Genomic DNA, 22445 nt, shown 5'->3' with positions numbered 1-22445 from the left:
GTGCCTGTGCAATGTTTTCAGAGAACAGCAATATTTCAACTCTTAGAAAAGAATATTATCGCTCCTTATGGCACTCTAGGGTACAAACCAAGATCCCGTGGTTATCTGGGAAGCGAACAGATCTGACTTGGCACAGATCAGCTGTTTCACTACAGTTGTATGACTCTCCACATTAGTGATCCTTGTCCAACTTTGAAGATTCAAGTACCTACAAAAAGCAACAATCCAAACATCCACACGTACAAAGAAATCCTTTGAAATACTTGAATTCTTTTCTATTCATGAAGAAGATTTTAATTATTTACAATTTCCCAACACACATACACACACACACACACAGATTCCTATTGGCACAAATAGGTACATCATCAGTAAGCCTTGACACGTCATATTAAAGCTTAATACTTTTTTCATAAATATTGGTACCAAGGGGAAGAGCTACAAAGAGGAATGTGTTCTATAGAGACTACAGAATAAATTATTCTAGTAAACCAAAAGCTGAATCTGAACATGCATTAATAAACCAAAACATATAAAAATGATGCGAGATGGACAGATAAAAATACAAGCAATGAGTATAAATGGCTAAATTTAAAACAGCACTTTTAAAAAAATTGTATCACTCCTGTGATGAGGAATAATGCTTGAGAGCAGGTATTATGTTGTGATAAAACTCTGTAAAGCTCTATGTTGACAGGATTTAAAAAATGCATTTAAAAAAAAAAAAGCATTTAAAAAATCCCTTTATAAAAGCTAGGAAAAGTGACAGTGGACTGATGTTCATTTCGCTTTTGCAAATGGAAAACCTAATAAGGGCAGATGGAGACCCACTGTCTTGACTGAGGAATATAATCTAGGCTGTAGAAGTACATAATCACCACAACGATGTTTTTAGCTTGACTGCACAGTTTAAAATCAAAAGAAGCTTAAAAGAAGGTGGCCAGAAAGAAACCCAGGACATTAAGTAACAAGAACTCACACTTGATTAATTAACTGAATTCAGCCTATAAAAATGGGAAAGATGAAATGTGTCATTTCTGCGAATGAATGCAAGGGAGCAGCTTTGCTTGTTATTATGGCAAATGCAGGTTGGTAAAACAACCTTAGAAAGAGACAGAGAAGGAAGTACCTATATTAAAATCACAGCTATTTGAAGGCTGTGTTTACCTCATTAAAGAGTCTAAATTTAGATTGCAGTAAGCATGCCCCATAGTATTAAAAATTGTGGAAAGATGAATAAATGTAAATACTGAAACTCAAAGTAAATAATTCTCTCCATTTCAATAAAGCCAAAGCAAAAATTTACATAGGACCCATGACATCAATGCTCAGCAGGAGTCAAATGAAGATGTTATTGTATTCATTTACATATAAATCAGAGACTGCTGATTCTACTATGGTTTCAAAAAGCATAGAAGGAATACTTTAAAGTAGAAGTATAACAAATGCTGGTTAAAACAAATATCAGGCATTTTTCATGATAGTAAGCATAGAAGGAATTTAGAGATGGGAACAAAAAGAAAGCCATAAAACCTGGGGATCTTTATTTCTTATGAGCCTTCATCATTTTTATTTTTAAGATTCCTACATGTCACAGCAACGTAGTAGCCATCATGCTGTGCATTCTTGAGTAATTCTGCACACCTGTGTCTTATATAATCATTTCTGAACCATCATCATCCACCTATTAGCAGATGATGTTTCTTGCCTTGCTGATGAGAACATTTAAGATACTGTCAATTTTCTTAAATTCTTTTCTCCCTTGGTTAATTTTTAATGTCTGTATATTTTTACTCTGTGTATGGAAACTTAAGGTCCTATATAAGTTCATGTTCAGGAACTTTGAATTATCCTATGATGCCATGAACTAGGAGTCTATTTCATCAATGTGAAGCATGCCAATGAAGAGTCATTTTTAAAATTAGAAATTTTTCACTTCCATTTTAGTATCTTTCATTTCTCCACTTAAACTCCCATGCAACATAAGTTGGAAACATGCAACAAAATGGGTGACATTTTATAAGAAGCCTGGGCTAAAATTAAAACACAAACTTGATACCAGTACACTGATGGGAAAGCAAAAAATAATGCCTTACTCCTTCAACAGTGTCATCCAAAACACAGCCCCATACTAGCCACCATAAAGAAAATTCACCCTGTCCAAGCCAAAACCAGCAGAAACAGTTACGTGCTTTTTAAAATGAAGAATAGCACTTGCCTGTAGAAATAAAAAAGCACATTGCTAGCACACCAAAGGTTTAAAACAATTACCAAACAATTTAGTGGGCAGTAATGAAATAACCTGGGATGAATTTTGCTGCACAACACCTCTGAACAATCTGACACTATACTTAAAATTAATCGGTAGGAAGTTTTTAGACACAAATCTTCTTCTGTTAAAATTGTATAAATTAGGAACTTCAGTTTGGCCCCTCACAGATTCCTACCTTTTTTGATGCAACTCAGTTATACAAGCTTTGGAAATATTATGCACCTACTAAGTGCTAAAATCACATTAGTTTTCTGGTAAATAAAAGGGAATAACATGCAGTACTGTTTCCATGAGGGCTCAAAGGCTCTAAGGCTGGGATTAATATGCTTCTTTGGAAAAAAAAAATTCTACAAAACTTAAAAGCAAAGGGCAAATGCACTTACAGTGTTGGCAAGTTCTAAGTAGCTTCCTCCAACAGAGTTGCTAAAATTTGAGGCCTGAGCTAGAAGTCTTTGCAGAGCAGCCTGTTGAGTCACATTGCTTCCACCATACTCCAACACCTTTTGTAGAGTAAAATGACTATGGAGGTCCGGACTCTGAAGGTCTCTTGCTCCTGAATCATATTCCCAGCTTTCTCTGGCTCCTGATAAGGCACCTAAAACGCAGAAATGGAAAAACATTCTAGTATGGACTGTGTATAAAGAACACACAGAATCACAGAATATCTCAAGCAGGAAGGGACCTGTAAGGATCACCAACTCCCTGCCCCTCAGAGGACTACCTAAAACTAAACCACATGACTAAGATCATCATTCAGACGCTCCTTGAATTCTCCCAGGCTTGGTGCCGTGACCACTTCCCTAGAGAGTCTGTTCCAATGACTGACCACCACCTCAGTGAGGAACTTTTCCCTAACATCGAATCTGAACTTCCCCTGACACAGGTTCGTTCCCTTTTCTCGTGTCCTGCCACTGGTCACCAGAGAGATGAGATGAGCACCTCCCCAGTCACTGCCCTCTCTGAGGAAGCTGTACACTGTTAAGGCATCACACTCAGCCTTCTCTTCTCCAAGCTGAACAAACCCAGTGACCTTAGCTGCTCCTTCTAAGACTTGCCCTTGAGATCTCTCACCATCTTAGTGTCTCTCCTCTGGACACATTCCTCTAGTTTGATGCCCTTTTTTTGCTGAGAAGATACACTGTTAACACATCAATAACCCTACTTGTTATTCCAGAAATTAAAAAAGCAAACAGGTCCACCACTATTATTGCCTATCTTGCACATGCCAACAATGTCAGAAAAAAAAAGAAATTAAGATTTCCAATACACAGATGATTTACTAAATTACAAGATCCAGAAGGAAAAATAAAAGCATTTGCCTATGTTATTTAGTACAGTGCAAAATCAGTGTAATTTACAACAGTGAAGGACCATTGAATGAGTATGTTACTATGTCAGATCGAAAAGCAGCACTGATCAAAGAGCAAAAGAGGAAAAACATAATTTGCCGAATACCAACACACTAAGTGAATCTTTTAGCTGTATAGTTCATCACTTTTTATGTTAGCACTGCCTTTCTTATTAAGTCATCAGGATTGCTTGTTTCAATTCAAGTTTCAGACACATTAATCACAAGGTGTTTGATTATAAATTGATGCCATAATATGATCATGTAGCTAATGACAGACAATGAATGCTACAAGAAACTTTCTGTATCATGAAGCTGTAGGGTTGCTGTTTCTGCATGTATAATCCTTCCAATTCCCTACAGCCACGGATGGGTTTAAACCATAAAACAAATAGAAGGAAATTTTCTTATTTTGTCAGTTATTATTTCATCCCTGTGTCCTTCTGATTCCCATAAAACAATCCTTTTAAAATCTTGTTACGTTTTAGATTCAACCACTTCCTATGGCAAAATATTCCACAGTAGGCACTAGACTATTTAGTAACGCTGGGCAGTACTGTAAATTTTCATATATAACATAATGAAGATTAAAAACAAATAAGTGAGTTGTTCAAGCATACACTCTAAGTTAATAGAAAAGTCAGAACAGAATCCAGAGCTACAGACTAGATCAAAACTCTAAATCAAACATGCAATCATCAAACTATGAGCAGTTATCTGTAATGCCATCCTATTATTTTGAAAGCTTTTCCCTTTTAGGAGCTAGTTTTCTCTCTCAAATATTACCCAGCATCCTGAGTGCTTACTAATCAGTGGTTATTATTTATTCACTACATTACAGGGAGAAACAATAAACTATATAATGAACTATTAGGAGAGCATCTCCTCCTCACCAAGGAAGTTGAAGATGCAAAAATGCAAACAGAAAACTAGCTAGAAGGGAAGCAAGGCAGCAACTGATCTACTGCTTCAGGTCAACACCCTAACACCCTGTAAAGCTGTTATGCATGAAAAACCAACTTAGGTTTCCCTGCCTTACTGTAAGGCAAATACACTAGTCCTGAAACATGTAATTAGAAAATAACACACAACAAAAAATAATTACATTTTATACTAATATAATTACCATGATTCCTTACCACAAGTACCAGTAGCAATTAAAGATTAATTAAATTACTTTTACACCAAGAGCATGCACCACTGTACTGCATCCAGCTACATGCTGCAGAATCTCCAGCAGACTTGAGCTGAGATGTTGGTACCAGCAGTATTTTACACAGTGTGAAGTGTACTATGACTATGCACAACCTTAGGTATGTCTGCCCTCGGGTGGCTACAGCAGAGCAAAAAGCTCAGCAGCCCACAGAGCTGAAGCAACAGAAACGTCTCAGGCATCCACAGGAGGCAGAGGATCAGTTCCATCACTTTCAGGCTTGACAAGAACATGGGAAACAATCCTGTCTGGGCAAGCACAGCCTCAAAATTAAGAGAGGTGGTTATATCATATATATATCCCTCTATTCACAGAGCTAAACATGGCACACATTTCAACAGAGTACATGCACCACATATCTATTACTGAAAAAACTGTTCTGCAAAAGAGCTTTCACATTTTCACAATTAACAACCACTTTGTTGAATACCCAAGTGGCTCTCATAGATTGTGCCATCCGCCATCAGATTAGAAGCACTTAAAACACTCAGCTGGCACAGAAGTCACCTGTCAGTCAGAGTGGATCAGGAAAGACTGGGTTTTTATTACTGTATTGTGACCATCTTTAACCCAAGTTTTCTTAAAAGTTCATCTCTTTACCCCTAATTTAAAACATACATACTAAAAAGGAAGGAGAGGTAACTTTTACAAAGGAAGGCATTTCCAGTACTTTATTTTGGGCTTAAGCATAGTCCCTAAATTTGCCCACTGTGTTCCCAACAAATTCCAAAACTCTGGTTGCTAAGATGCTGTCCTGGATTACACACCTTTCAAGTCTCAGCTTTGCAGGGAAACTCTGGAATTGTCAGAACTGAGATTTCACTTGTAACTGAAAATTCAGTTAGGAATGAACAAACAACTCTTGTATCTTGCTGTGATTAGCATACAATTCTTGCCTTTACAATAGAAATAAGCCATAATTGGATATAATGGCACACAGCTGATAGCTGATAACTAGGAACCTAAAGCTAATAAATCTGTGTTCAAGATTAGACTTTACAGAACTACACATTTTTCTCTGTTCATCTGCACTTCTGTGAATAGTATGAAACTTAAAATTTCTGTATTAAGTGAAACAAAATTATTAGTATCACTACTAAAAAGAAAGAAAGAAACCAAAAAATTACCCTTGTTTCAGCCAAGTAATATAAGACTATATAATTGTTTTCAAATTATATAAGTAGCATTTCAATTCCAGATTAAGAAAGTTAAATCAATCCCTTCTGGACTGAATGGATACATTGGACTTCTGTAAATGTGCAGTATAAAGGCTTTTGATTCTACACAAGCGTCTATAAAACTAGTCCTTTAGTGATTTCCTAGTATTACCAGCACTTGACTATCTTGATTGTAACTGATAATGGGTGAAATTCATGTTATAGCAAGTATTCAGTACCTAACAGGAACTTTTATTTCTATCCTTTTGTAGAGTAGATCAGTACAGCATTTAAGTATATGTGGGTCCACTAGTTGCAATCAAATCAATCACAGTAGGACAACATAAATCTTGTCTGAAACATTTACTCAAAGAATTTTTCCTTCTGCAGGTTTTCCTGTTATAGAACCATAGAATGGTTTGGGTTGGAAGGGACTTCAAAGACAGTAGGCAGAGACACCTTCCATTAGACCAGGTTGCTCAAAGCCCCATCCACATGGCCTTAAATACTTCCAGGGATGGAACATGCACAACTTCTCTGGGCAACTTGTTCATATAGTTAGCTTCAGCTCTTACTTATTTACTCGAAATTATTTAAATTTTGACATATCATAGCACATTTAAGAAAAACAAAGGACAGTTTAGTTTGATGCCATATAAAAGATTCTATAATCACAAATAAAATTTCAGTTTGTGAACTGTACCAAAGCAACTGCAATCAATTCCCTTGACAAATGTCACTATGAATAGTGTACCTTGCCCACCTGCACAAAGACTTCTTCCTAGCTTAATCTTCCTTTACCACCTGCAAAGCTCTCAGGAACAGCAGAGGTCTGTGTTCTAGTACTGGTGCCACCCTATGATACTGATCTGAAAGAAAATGGCATTTCATCTTGTCTACCAACAGTTAACCTTCTGCCTAGAAGGCTTGTACTCTGCAACAGAGAAAAATATGCCTACCATAAATACAAAACTACACGCATTGCCAGGTTTTTTTTTGTTTGATAAAGGTTAACTTCACCAGGCTATGCTGATGGACCAAGCATAGCCTGGTGAAGTGATTTCTTCACTGCTCACAGAATAGAAAAGATAAACCACCAAGATGGTAGGTAGGGTGTTGAAGATGTACTAGCTGCTGAAAGGTCTGGGATATCGGGAAAAGTGAGGTACTGTAAAATTAGCCCTGCAGCAAATGAGCAGACTTAAATGAGTCTGACTTGTGAATGGCAAACATGAAGACATCTGACAACATTAGGGCACAACCAGCCAGGTCACAGAGCTTTATCCCACCCAATGAGGAGAGTCCTAGCAGAGATCCAGTCTGATCTCTGTTCTCCATAAGGTATCCATGACATTTAGTTACTTAAGCTTATTTGCATTATTTCACCAGAAGAATGGCTGTTTCTCAGCATTCCTTTGCTAATTTTTCATTCAACAGCTAAATTGTGACAACCTATCAAAAAAGTTGGAATTTTGAATGCTTACTCTATTATTCAAGGAAGGCAACGGGGAGGTTTGTGAAAAGCACTAACTACTAACTAAAGCTTCCTACTAACTTCAGTAATAATGGTTTTGGAGATAAATGCACTGAATGAAGGGGATAATGGACAAAATGAACAAAGAATGGCCATTTTGCACTTGCTAGTCAGCTGAGTAAGACCTCAAACAGTAGGTCTATCTATAAAAAAATGGGGGTGGGGCGGGAAGCAAACAAGAATTGAGACTAAGTCCTTGGATATTTGGACAATTCAAGTCCTGTAAGCTGCTGCAAACATTAAAAATACCAAATGCACTTTAAAGAAAAGGCAGAAGTTGAAGAGAGCTGTGGTTGCTCAAGCAACATATGAAGTACAATAAATCAAAACAGCTGGAAAGAAGTTATGCTCCACAGAGGGATCTGCTTTTATACTAAGCCAACCTGACTGTAGAAGGGAAAATTATCACATTTGGAGATTATGTCAACTATTTTCATTGTTTTCTACAAAACACTCCCATACAGGAATCAGACCAATGGCTCCGGCTTCACTGTACATGGCTATTAGCTGGCAGCCTGACAGCTAGAGTAACTCATTTAACAGCAATCATGCTTTAAAGCCTGTTTATTATTTTGCATCAGGTAATAAAACAATATGAATGATGGCACAGCAACAGAGTGATGACAATATAACAATAACTGATCCTCACATGCACTTGTGGGTGAGAATGTTTATTAAATACAGAAAGCTGTCTGTTAAACATCCATTACAATTTCTAGGAGAATTCAAAATAAACCAGCTTTTCTTTATTTGGATGGGAAAAAAGAGTTTGCAGATGCATATTTTTAAAATGGATTCTCAACTCAGTATTCAGTCCTAGAGAAAGTTTTCATCAGAACTTTTTGCAACACTTATCCAGTGACCTAGAAGGAAATAATTGCTATGGGAGAAGCACTAATGTGAAATGAGGCATCTCTATGGGATCAGTATCTAGGTATTGTTCCTCCCACCATACCCTTATCTGGCTTGATGAACACTGCAAAGAAGATACAGTGTTAGGCTATGTTATTTCAGTCCTTTCTTGTTAGGTTTGGAAGTGACGATAACAAGCTCCAAGAGAAGTAAACCACAGCTATACCTCACCCTGACTAAGGCAACTTACTCACAGGAGAAATCTGTTTTATAAAATTAGATCTAAGAGGAAGATTGAACCACATCAACCATTTCGCTCTAAAAGAATTCTGTCAACTCACACTTCATCTCCCCTCTGCCCCTGAACTGCAAGTTGTAACATTTCTATTTTCTACTTGTATGTTCATTGAAATCATCACAGAAGCTCAATTGGCTTTCAGGTTCACTGAGGTATTCTCAACATTGGTACATTCAGGATTCAGGAATTCTGGAATATTGTGCTGCCTGACACTATGAGGTATAATTATAGCATAAATTTGAGAAGTACTTAAACATACCTTTAGAGAAATTAGAACAGACTGAAGCATAACCAGCACTTTTACTTACCAGAGTAATGCTAACATATCAGGGTTTTTTAGGCTTTTGGGTTTTAATTTTTTACACTCCACTCCATAATATATTTTTCAAAGCAGATTTTTACCAAGTATGAAAACTATGTAAAATCTTGAGAAAAATAAATTTAATGCCTACAGGAAAATTAGGACAGAGAAAAGAATAAGCTTGCCAAGAACAAAACCATGAAATAGACAATCAATCGGAGTTTATAGCATTGACTCATAAAGTCTTAAGAAAGTAAAACATTTAGTGATATATCTAATTAAAGTTTCTTTCATTATGATTTCCCAGTTATGCAACCCAGCTTTGTAGAGGAAGAAGCTGAGTTTGTAAAACCAGTAGTCCAAATAGTATATAATAACAAATGTTTGGAGAATTTTAGTTAATAGACCTTCTTCAAATTTATTTCAACTACTGTAGAAATGCATATGTGTTTCATGTGCATATCATGGTTTCAGTACTTGCCAGCAGACTGGCATTAGCCATATAGGAAATAATGACACACAAAACAAAATAAAAGCACACCATCCATGACACCTTTATACACCTGTCTTCGAATCTGAAATGATTTAATGTTATTGTTGAGACACAGCAATCATTTCCTCTATTCAGAATGACTTCTCAACAGTCTAGAAACCAAGGTCTCCTAGAACCCAGTGCTGTTTCAGCACCAAACTAAATTTTGCCAGAACACTGCTGGCTAATAACTTCATTGTAGTCTGGAACTCAATCTAATATTTCATTTGAAGTTTATAGTAAGGGAAAAAAACATCCTTCCTTTTCCCCTGAAAATTAACAATCTCTAGTAAAAAGGGGTGTATATGGTAACAGGAAAAAGAGCACATAAAACCTGAAGTCAAACAGAATCTAGATGACTTTCTAACATACCTTTCAAGCACAAACAGTACACTGTACTTTTGAAAAAAAGTTGGCTTTTTTTTTGGCAATTTGCAAGCGAACAATCAGCTTCCTCCCCAGTTATCATCCACTTAAGACAATCTCAGTTTGGATCTGACTTCAATACACATGTACCAAAGCAAACAAACAAAACATTCTGAGTTTGTTGACTTTCACTGTCATTTTGCTGCTGTTTCATGAACCATAGTATGTCAGAGCTACACTGGTGATATTAGAAGCAGGCAGGTGAAGAGCACATCCCCAGGAGTCAGCAGAGACTAAGCAAAAATGCACTGAGAGACAACATTTGTTGTACAAAAGCTAAAGCCTAGGATGTATGACTGCTCATCTCGAGCCGAACAAAGTATATCCTCTATGAAATCCCAGCTACAGCCTTTTGGTTTCTCAACTTTATCAGAATTTGTGTAGAAATCATAAATTGAGACTTAACTGAGGAACTGATGCTGTAATCCAGTTCCACACCATATAGCAAACACAAACCATAGCTCTATGTCTTTCACCACTGGAGCTGACTAAGAAGCATGAACAGAAACAAGCCTGAGCTGCGGTGCTCTATAGAGCTGTGTGTTCTAAAGCCAAAATCTGGGCTAACAATTCCATTGACTCTTGGTAGCAGCAGCTATCAAGGGCAGCTTCCTGCATTTTCCCTGTAGGCACGCTCTGCCCACTGGACTGTCTGTCTTCCCCCTTCCCTCCCAATGTTTTAAAAGCTATTTGGTAATTTCAAGGACATTTGGTAGTGGTGTCAAAGTGTCGAATAGACTAAATTCCTGTAATTTCTAGGGAAGGCGCAGAGATGACAGACTCTGTTAGTGCTTCTGCTGAGAATGATAATGCAACGCAATGCTCAACCTTGACTAGACACACTAGACCAAAAAAAGAGAAAAGAGAAAAAAACATGCACATACGTGGAAGGAGGTGATCAGGAAACTCCTGCAAAGCAAAAAGAGTTTGTTTCCTATACAACAAAAGGGGAAGCTGTGCTATTCTCAGTTGCAGGACATGAAGAATGGTAAAGACTTTCACATGTTCGTGCAGACTCAGCACAGTCTCAGTTCTGTAAGACAGTAGTAGAGGAAGGGAGGCCATGCATATGTGAGCAAGTGCAACTATCTCTAGTTCAAAGTTCCGGACTGAAATTTAATATGGAAGCATCTGTCGACGGAGGGGTTCAGAGACAGATTGCACACGACCAATTTGATCTGCAAAATGTCTGCTTTATTTATTTAAGCTGCCCTTTTTATACTTTTTCTACACCCCAGCACGTGATCACTTTTACATTATTGGTTACATGATAGTGTCCATGGTCTAAACATGCTCTACTAACACACTTCTAACTGGATTATTGCAGGTGTCCACGTGAGGTGAAGACATTGTTTACCTCTTGGGACTCCTCCTTAATTTTGGCATGATGACTGCGCACTTTTCACTGTCTGTGCCCGGCCAGGTCAAGGCAAGGCCTACAGAAATGCAGAATAAGTTGCTCACACAATCCTGCTCTCTCCACAAGCATCATTACATGATCACTCAGTTCCTACTATCTTCTCTAACCATTTGCTTTTCACCATGCTAGGAGATAGAATACCACTTCAAAATAAACTCTGGTCTAATACAGATTAGGTGTTCTTACATTTCACAAATATTTACAATGAGAAAGCTCCAACCAAGTTTGTTGCCCTATTAGCCACCAGAGACCCCTGCAGAGATGACTTCTATCCCTTGTAGATTCATTAGTGTTTAACATATACAATACATTGCGATTTTAGTAAGATTCATCAGCTGTCAATTACAAATCCCTGGAAATTCAGGTTCATTTCTCATAATGCTCATAAAACTTAACACTCTATGTTTCTTAAAAAAAAAAAAAATTACCTATATTCTGCTGTTTTTCACAAAGACAGTGGTATCAGAAGAATATTCAGAAGTAATAAACCACTTTCAGTTAACGGAAGTTTTGTATGTAGTTAAATTTGGCCTAGCAGATACGCACAGCTTTTCTAGTCAAACATATCTAAGGGTAAAACTTTGCTCATAAATCTCAAAATCTGCAGCATGCCTTTGAGTCCATATGAGTTCTGTAGTCTTTAATTAAACATAGTATAAATAAACATAATCACTGCCTCAGTTTCTTGAAAGCAATTTATTTGCAATAAGATCAAACATGATTATGTAACACAAAAGTAATGATTTTTCAGCCCCAGTGGTCTGCCTCTCATGTTTACACACAAGCTTAATTTGAGGCTGGATTCCTATCATTCCTTTGATTAATTCTCATGCCTGATCCACTACACAAATAAATGATCATATCAAATTTTAAGAGACTTATTTTCAGTAAAGAAAGGGGAATTGGCTATGAATTAATTACTAAGTACCAACCTACCGTCAAAAATTGCTAATGGACTCCTGGATTCGTAACTGTTTATCTAGAATATGGTTTAGCTTACTGAGCACATATATGACCGAGTGTTATTAAACCTGAGTCCTGTATCTTGATCAAAATGTCCAACCAATTTCCTTACTTCTGCATCCCACCTGGAAACACAGGAAGATTTGTTGGGCAAATTTGCGCAAAATTATTAGAATAATCTTATCAATGATAAAAAAAGATGAAGTTCAATAGTCAAGTAGACACAATTACTTCTTAAGACCTTTTTTCACAGTTATATTCTTTATAATGAAATGCAAAAATTATAGGCAGCAAAGATAATACTTTATTTAGATAGAAGTTTTTGCACTTTTTGTTAAGAAATTGTGAACAGCTACAAGAAAAGGCAGCAAGAAATGCTGCCTGACTGGTAATCTTTCCACAATTACATACAAACTCGCAGTGTAAGAACATGCATGTCATGGCTGGATTCCTTTGCTTCAGATCATCAGGACTCCTGCTACTCAGTAACAGTCTTGAAATTTTGTCATTTATGTACTCCACATTGGTACATCAAGGGTTATCAGCAGCTGACATATTATGTAGAAATCAGTCTTGAAAAAAAGCCCTGTAAACTATCTTGGAAAATAAAGTTTACTAAAAACAGTGTTCTTTGACCTGGGGGAAAAAAAAAAAGATAACACCAAAAAAGAACATCTATCAAGTTAATTGTACATGATGTACATGCCTCCTGTCTTAAAGCAATGCTTAGAAAGCAATAGCAAACAGTCAATATAACATAATTAACTTTGATCACTAATGAGTACATAGATGACCCCTCAAATACATGAAAGGCATGGAAACATATACCAATCCTAATTGAAGCTTGACTGCAAGTATAATTTCTCAGCTGTCATTATGTTCATACCATAGGCAGAGATGATAATAGAAATCTATTACAGTGGTGTTTTCTTGCCTCTTTGAAAAAATTATCTGTAGAATATTTTGAACTGCCATTGTGCTGCCACAATGGTTTTCTTTTACAACCAAATAAAAAGCAGTTGCATTCTAAACACTCATTACTATTTCCTCCCATTCATTTTTTTGGGGGAGCACTTTCCCTTGTACTCTAATTACTAAAAAGTCTTACAGAATCTGCAAGAGTCAAGGCAAGACAAGGACAAAACCCATAAATTCCCTCTAGGTTTAGAAGTACAGTGCAGTAAGGTAGTCAGGCTTGATCAGCACAGAGCAAAATATATCGAGGTAGGTAATTCAAAGGTCTTCTGGACTTAACTGTTGTGAAAAAAAAAAGGAAAAAGAAAAATGAATTCACTCACTAACCTTAAAAATGCATTAAATTACTCTCATACAACTAAAAGAAATTGGAAAAAAATAGAAAATAGGAAAAAAAATAGGGGCTGAATTCTATGCATTAATAAATTTAAATGTTCATCTATGAATACTTTTGGGCAGCAATTAGTAAGATTTCTTGGTGAGATACATTTTGACACTGTAATGTAGACTTTTCTCTGATAAAGCTTAGGAGCTGTCTTTCATGCTTGATTACTACAAACCATAATTATAAGGCTGATTTGTCTAAGAAAGGAGATTTTAAAACCCAAGTTACCAGAAATCCGGTCAGCAAGCAGGGAAATTTTTATATCTTAGTATAGCCGTCTGAGGGCAGAAAAACTTCTCTGTTTTGAAATATACAAGTGTGGCATCATTTTAAAAACAGGCAAGAGAGGCAGGAGATAACTGTGTGATCCAGGGAACACACAATATCCTTAATCCAATCTAAAAAAAATTTTATTTATATATATATATATATATATATTAGGCACAATCTTGGCTATGAACTATTGTCTGATACAGCTCTGGAAAGAGATTCACAGGCTGGAAATGCAATTGAGCACAAGGGTTATGAAGATTTCAGTACAGACACTGATGGAGACATGGGTGTAGAAACAACAGAGTTAATTGTCACCAATTCAAGAATATAGATGGAAGAAAGATAAACAGAGGAAATGTTAACAACAGAATACTCCTATGACAAAATAACCATGAAACCATAAAAGATAAATTGGAAAATAAGCAGAGATATGAAACAGATTTGCTATGGTGAGAAGCCAAAGTGAAATGCCAAGGAGCATGAGACGGTGAGAAAGGAGCACAGTTCATCTAAAAATCAAGATAGGGAGTTCACTAAGGACACAAAGTAACCAAGGAAAATTTGAATGCCTGAGATGACCAGTCAAAAACGTGCAGTTACTAGAAGACAGAACACGCTAAACCCACCGCCCCAAAGTAAATAAATAGTCCATCCCACCACCCCAAAAAAACCCCAATTCAACACATGCCCAATTTTATTTTCCACAAGACTCACTGCTGACCAAATAAAGACAGGTGTGACTGATCAGTCATGGAAGAGGGGTCAGAGGAGCAGGGTCAGGGTGCTGGGCCCAGAAAGCTCAGAGAAGATTGCAGGCTGGGACTGATCACAGCTGTTGCAAAGATGACTTGATCTCAACACCGAGAGGATCTGAGAGTGGGTTTTGCTTTAGGTAAACAGCTCTCAGCAGCTGAGAGAATCAACTGCTGGTGTGTTTCTCCCCAAGTTCATTAAGGGTGTGAACGTCTCCCTGGGTTAGCCAGGCCAATATGGGCTATATGTATACATGGCTCAGCCCAAAGTAAAGACTATGAAAACATAGTCAACTAACAAAAGATTTTCAAAGAGAGCAATGGGATTAAGTCAGCTTCAATTCATATACATCTTCCTGGCAAGGCCAGGGATGTTGTGTTGTGATGGTGATCATATCAGAGAGACACTGGGAACCACACTGATATTGTGATTGAACTGTGCATTGCAATCGCTGTCTTCTGCTATGTGTAACCTGTATTTTTATTGTGTTTTTAGTGTGTTTTGTATCATGTTGCTAAATCAGAAATCCCATGTAACATCAACTGTCTTCAAATAAATAAATAAATCTGCTGTTAAACATTGTACCTTCCACATCTGGACTATCTAGAAGAACCTGGTCAGAGAGAACCCATCAGATCAGTTACATGAGGAGCTAGAATAAATATAAGCAAACTCTCCAGAAGATGTATGAAGTATATCTGACAGTAAAAAATATTCCAAACATAATTTAGAACACATGCAAAGAAAAACTATTGGGACGACTAATGAAAGTTTTCTCACTAAAAAAGTATTTTAAAAAATCTAGGCTCACATGGTCTAAACAAAAGGTTGAGGAGATGCAGCTTTAACTAAACACAATCAGAGGTTGACGGCCTTCTTCTGAAGCATGGATATAGGTCAGTTCCACATCTAGATCATTAGCCAGTAGTCATGTTTAGCTAGTATGCAGCTGCTGTAAGGAGCTAGAGAACTGACAGCATCCCCAGCTTCTTCCACAATACTTCACATTTTGGGATTATTGACCACAGAAACTGTGTCCTCCAGTCTCTTGCATTTGTTACAGTGTGAAAGGAAGCATTCTGTAGGTGTTGACATTTCTGATCTAATGTGGACTGACCACAGTGCTATCAAGGTCTGGACTCAATGACACAGACAGTCCCTTCCTACATCCCATGTTCCTGTAGATGGAATAGCTTTCGGGGTTTTTTGTTTGTTTGTTTCGGTGTGTTTGTTTGGTTGGTTGGTTTGTTTGTTTTGTTTGAGGGGGTTGTTTATTTGTTTGTTTTTTTTTTTAACTGGATTAAGGGAGGACAAAAGGAAAGGAGATTTTTTTATCTTTAAATCATAAGGCTCTTCCAGCATTTAGATCTCCAACTAAGTGGAACAATTTTTAAAGCATCAAAGACACATCCATTCCTACAGTGTATTACCTCTGGAAGACAAGAGACTAAGATTATTTCTGTCCTCATTTTTCATAGTTTTACCCTATGTACCTGTCTGGGCTTTACTGACAACAGAGAGCTCACTGGATATTCAGTTACCAGCTGTGCTCTGCAGCTCTTGTCCTTTCAAGGAAGTCTCTTCTCTTGTGCAATTAGCATTTTTAGAAGAGGATGCTCTGCAAACATTCTAGTCTACACACTGATGACAAGACTGCACCAGTTATAACACCACTCTAGTACATAATGAAATTATATCAAGGCATATTCACAAAGCCCTTTAGAGACAACCTTGATGCAGTAAAATTGGTAAAAACCCCTCTGGAGTTTATCTTTTGTTAAATTTCACAAACAGGACATTTAAAAGTCATACCTACCTAAACTGTTATTGCTGCTAGTTGGCCAGGAAGCTATTCTACCCCTTAACTTCTTCTTTTTACAAGAGTCATCTGATTTCACAGAAAGCTCCACTTCCTCCTTCTTGATTTCTCGTACCAGTTCCATGCGGCATTGACTAAAATCCTGGAAGGAAACTTTTCCATTTTCATCTGCTCCCAGCTGGTGCATGATCTCCGCAACAGACGCCTCCATATTCAGCTGGCGGCACACCATCAGCAAGTCATTCCTAAAGATATTTTAGAGGGAAAATGGGGGTGGGGAAATTGGAAAAGTGGGAACAGAGAAGACAAAAAAACCCCAACGATTAGTTTAGAAGAAAAGGAATACTAACTCTCTCTTATCAGGATATGCATTGATGCACAGACATTTAAAACCAATAAGCCAATTTTTTTTTTTAATACTAATCCAACAACAAAACTGTGAGGTTGGCGATAAATTACAATACAGAAGGGCTATGGAAAAGAAGGGAACATTTTTCTTTAAATGTTTAACCTCTATTTTCATGACATTATTAACATTTCTACTATCAGAGACAGACACACAGGAGAGCTGAATCCTGCTGTTGATCTTCACAGTATCTTCTGAAAAGCTGACATAATAAGAATTTGAGTCATTATCATCTGACTAGATCAATGGTTACTTAAATTTCCATTTTACTCAGGATAGGACAAGAAAATTTCTTTTGCCACTGAACGGCAGTAAGCTAAAGATGCAAAACATAAAAAATACCCCAGAGAACGTAGCAGAAAAAAGAAATACTGTGTCAATTAACTATTGCCAAGCCTTTCTTTCAAACACTCTTACTTGGTCCAATTGTTTAATGAAACCCACAAAAGGGGGATAAAGTCAGTATTATGAAAAATATTCTTGCACTGAATGCAAGTGGCCAAAATACAGCTGAAACCAAAACAACATGGAAGATTCTTTCAGCATACGACACACTGACAAATTTAGACAGTGTGCTTTTAGGAGAGATACATGCAAATAAACATAAACATACTACCCTAGCAAAAAAAAAGAACAACAAAAAACAAAACCAAGCCAGCAACACTATGACCAATGCCAGTTTTTATTTTATGTGAAGACAACATAGACAAGAACCTCAAGAACATACCTTAGACTTAATTTGGGGTGTAACACTGGTCTCATCAGAAAATATTCTGAGGGGTTTATTCCTCATCACTTTACCTTTTTTCTTTTTCAAAGCTGAGGTACAATAAAGTACTTTGAAAGTAACAGTTGGTAAAAATATGATCACAAATTAGAAGTTGATAACTAAATAACAAGGTGAATAACAATTAACAAGTCTAGTCATGGAAAAGGAAAGAAGGTTTTAATTGGATATGAAGGTAAGTGGACTGACTATTAGACAGTCTAACACCTGACATTCTTTAACAGTGGCCGGTCCGTAGTTCAGTGAAACTCCTCAGTTGCTTCATCAGAGACTAAATCAACCCCTGGAAAAGACAGTGATACCGTCTTTTTGTTCAAAATGTAAACCACTAAAAACCTCATTGCTGTTCTTAGGCAAACAGAGCTCTGCAACCGTAAACCCAGATCAAGGAATCTCCCTGACTATACAGATATCTTCTGCCCTTCCCAGATGCTCAGTTATCATAAACAGGAGACAAAGTTGATAGATTGCCTCATTCTGCTGCTATTCAGAGAGACCGAGCCACCAAAAAAGGGAGATCCAAAAGACCTTCTTTCACACTCTTTTCCTCTTATTCCTCTCCCAGCTAGCCCTAGCTTGCTTTAGAGGGGAAGAGGCATGGGGAAAGAAGGAATCTTGAAACAACTTCTCCAACAAATGAATGATGACAGATACTACTTATCAAATTACAACTAATCAAATTCTAAATAAAATGTGAGCAAACCAATTCAGTCAGGTCTGAAACAACAGCAGTTCTACGCTATCAAAATCTTCTTGGTGCCCTATTCTCTCTGATTTGAAAAATTTTTAAAAATTACCACTAGTTTGCCACTCCCACACATCACTGTTTCTTTCCTGCCAGCCTTTTCTGAACTACTTTTTGAATTAGATTGAATAACACCACCACACCGATTTATATTGCAAATAATATGAGTATGTTTCTGTGTTATGGCTTCTTTTAAGAATCTTAAAAACATATTTCTTATTTTTATGTTGTACAAAATCTTTCTGTAGGAGGAAGGTGAAGGAGATGTCAATATTACGTGATTATTAGCATATTTAGTAGTATCATTATTTCATTACTAATATCAGAGCATCATTCAGAGGGTTTCTATGAAAACATGATATAGTGAAATATCTGGAGTTCTTGCACGAACAGTTTCACTGAAGTCATATATTATCATAATCAAAGTCCATCTATTCTACAGAAAGATGTTGTAAATTGGGTGGAGGTCTCTTCCATGCAAAAATTCCAGAGCTGCTGAAACAAAATCCTTGTTAGAGTTGCTTACAGTAAAACTGAAGCATAACAATAAAATTTACATTATGACCATGTATTTTAGAAAAAACCAACAAACAAGCCACACAAAAACAAAACTAAAGCAACCAAATCTCTACTTATCACAAGAAATAACTTTATTATAGTTTACATTACATAAGTCAAATATAAGGTATTATCACTTGCAGTTAATTTTTTGGTCAGAGTTTTGCTCAGCTTTGAATCTGATCAATGAATAAATAATCTTTACAGCTCAGTTCCCTGTTTTTAAAAATTAAAGCAACAATACAAATACAATCTCACAAGGATATTGCAAGGGAAAATAAGACAGTGCATTCAGGTTTTTACACAGGTAATGACAAATAAAACTAAGCAATGTCTTCATGCGTTCTCTTGTCACAGATCAGACAGAGCAGCACAGATTGAGGGACCCTGTGTGTTAATCTTGAAATAAGTTTCAGGAGAAGCAGTGCAGAGTGATTCTGCCAGGGCATTCCAGGACACGTTTGCTGCCCAGGCCCCAGAAGAACTCTCCTTCCACACTAGGGTGGCAGGAGGCTGTGGCACCGGTGGCACACATTACACTGCCCCTGGTCATGACAACTGTAAGCCTCCATCTCAATACAGCCCACAAAGACATGTCCAAATCTACATCTGATTCCTGACAGTCTAAAGGTGGAAGTTTTCTCTCCTATTACACAAATACAAACTGGCTATCATTTGTTGTATCTGCAGCCTGAGGACATTGCCTGAAGCAACATACAGCAGCACAAGAAAAGATGCAATGAATTTCAAAACCCAATAAAATTGAAACTACTTGAGTAATTGAGGACTACAAGCACTACTGAAAACAGATTTCATTTTCTTGGAGCACACCATGCAACCTGAAATGACAAAGAGTGGCTGGTTGATACTTCGTTGGGTTTTTTTATATAAATGAAAGATCAAAACTAAAATTTATTCCATATTCCCTGCTGTACTCACTTTTACCTTGTTCTGACTATTGCTTTGGTAAAGCACAAGCAACTGCCTAGGTAAGCAAACGATGCTGCACAGCATCTGCAAAGTGTTGGCTCTGAGACTGAACAGAACAAGTGGATTAACTTTCCTGGATTTTTCCTATCTAATGTTCTACCAAATTTATTAAGGAAACCTGGTAAGGATGGTTCTAATACCAAGAGAAACTGTATATTTTACTTAAAAGTATTTAAATTTTTGGCTATTAAAAAGTATCAGTATTTTGCCAGGAACCATTGAATCTTTGCCTATGCAACTTTCAGTCTAGGTGCACAAATACTTTTGAAGAGAGAAATCAAAATTAAAGATGCATTAATTTTAAAAGGACTAACCTAAAAAAGGACTGCCTGTCTAATGGAGTGCTCAGAGGCAATAAGAAGTTGCTGATCTAAAATATGGACTGAAATCACTCCAGATAGATCACTTTTATCCTTAGTAGGAGAGTGTTTAATTTAGGTCCCTGGTATGAGGGGGGTCTGGCAGGCCATCCCAGAGGAGGGGAGAAGAGGGGAGGATCTTCGGAGTGCACAGAGGTTTGCCTGTCCAATTTGGGGGAGGGGGGGAGGGAGGGAGGGGTGGGAAGGGAGAGGGGAGGGAGAGGGAGAAGGGGAGGCAAGGGTGGGGAGGGGGGGAAGGGGGGGAAGGGCAAAGGGGGGAGGGAGGGGGGGGTCTAGCAGGCTGCCCCGGAGGAGGGGAGAAGAGAGGAGGATCTTCGGAGCGCACACAGGTTTGCCAGTCCAATTTGGGGGTGGGGGAGGGGGTCTGATGGGCCATGGGGTCTCAGTGGGGAGGAAGCCTGTGTATCCCTATGAGGTTGCGAGCTATGCTGGCGATGGCACATGCCGTCGGCAGGTCTCCCATGCCAGACAGGTCAAAAATGAAGGGTCAGATATAATATGTCCATGGGCAGGATGGGCTCACTAGCCCTCTGGCAACCATCCTAGGAGAGAGACAACTCTAATTCCCAAACCTGGGAAGATGGAGCTCACTTAGCCCTGTAAGGGATCATCTAAGAGAAGGTCACTCTAATTAAACTGATGTCCTGAGGACCTCGCTGCCACTGTCCGAGCTCGCTCAGCCCTGGCAGATGAACCTTGGGATTAAAGGGTGGGTTCAGTTCCGCACATGCTGCATCTCACCTAAAAAATCCATTGCGCAGGCTTGAAGGCTTTACCCACATGCAAAAAGTCCTGTAGCAACGGGCAAGGGTCGAAATGGCAGGCGAAAGGTGCACTGGGAGCCGCAGACCCAACCCTGCATGCAGGTGGTTCAGGATATTGGTCATTTGAGACTGACCGGAGATGGCAGTCTCTTGAGGCAGCACCCTGAACAACCAAGCAGCCTTTTCAAGGACAGCACTGCTTGCTCCACTCGGAGAGGGGCCTAGAAAAGGTGGCCTAACGGAAGCTTATCTCCACCTTCACCCTGTTGGTTAACCGCAGGCCAACGGGCATCTTCTTCCAATGCAGTCACACAAAGATCAAAAGACAAAGGCACACACTTGCCTCCAAAGGTGCACCTAAATTAACTCTAGCATGTTGGAATACCAGAACCATGCTCAATTCTGCAGATAGTGGTCGTCCTGAGCGTTGTTCTGCCCTAATTGCCCGTGAACTGTCACGTCTCAACATCGACATTGCTGCTCTCAGTGAAGTTCATCTCCACGAGGAAGGCAGCCTCAGAGAACATGGTGCCGGTTACACACTCTTTTGGTCAGATAAGCCCAGAACCGAAAGGCATCTCTCAGGAGTCAGCTTCATGATCAAAAACTCTATTGTTCCCAAACTCGAAAATCTGCCAACAGGTCACTCTGACTGCATTATCTCCCTACGCCTTCCACTACACAACAAGCAACACGTTGTCCTCTTTAGTATATATGCCCCAACTCTCCAAGCTGACCCTGCTGAAAAAGATAAATTTTACAACGACCTGTGCTGCCTTACCCAAAAGTTTCCTGCAGGTGATAAGATCATTATCCTTGGTGATTTCAACGCCAGAGTAGGTAAGAATTTTGAAGCCTGGAAAGGAGGCAAGCATGGTGTTGGCAGCTGCAATGATAATGGTCACCTTCTGCTAGAATTCTGTGCGGAGCAACAGCTCACCATCACTAATACTATCTTTCAATAGAAAAATAGTCTGAAGACAACTTGGATGCATCCTAGATCTAAGCATTGGCACCTCATTGATTATGTCTTGGTGCAATGGAGAGATGTCCGCTATGTCCATCACACCCGCGTGATGCCCAGCACAGAATGCCAAACAGACCATCAACTTGTGCGCTGTAAACTTAACTTCAATCTTAAGTAGAAACCAAAAAGGGGCGGTATCCCAAGGAGGAGACTCCAAGTTAACAATCTCCAATCAGCCACAGTGAGAGACAGATTCCAGGCAAACCTTCAAACTAGGCTCAAAAACCATTCCATAGATTCCACAGATTCCTCTCCTGAAACAATTTG

The 22445-nt window shown here is 38.2% G+C and overlaps 1 protein-coding gene across 3 annotated transcripts in view; it reads right to left on the bottom strand.

Annotated features, from left to right (window-relative positions):
- MCC (MCC regulator of WNT signaling pathway) overlaps nucleotides 1-22445 on the bottom strand; it is a 195681-nt gene that overhangs the window by 158614 nt on the left and 14622 nt on the right. For 2 of the 3 annotated variants that reach the window (XM_064641644.1, XM_064641645.1), the window contains exons 2-3: nucleotides 16519-16766; nucleotides 2656-2867 (exon numbers count right to left, since the gene is read on the bottom strand). In XM_064641644.1, coding sequence (XP_064497714.1) covers nucleotides 2656-2867; nucleotides 16519-16766 — 460 coding nt within the window. Of the gene's footprint in view, nucleotides 1-2655; nucleotides 2868-16518; nucleotides 16767-22445 lie in introns of those variants that run through there. The other variant, XM_064641646.1, reaches the window with a different exon arrangement.

Source organism: Pseudopipra pipra, chromosome Z, assembly GCF_036250125.1.
Source record: "Pseudopipra pipra isolate bDixPip1 chromosome Z, bDixPip1.hap1, whole genome shotgun sequence".
NCBI lineage: Eukaryota > Metazoa > Chordata > Aves > Passeriformes > Pipridae > Pseudopipra > Pseudopipra pipra.
This window is presented reverse-complemented; position numbering and strand designations above follow the sequence as displayed.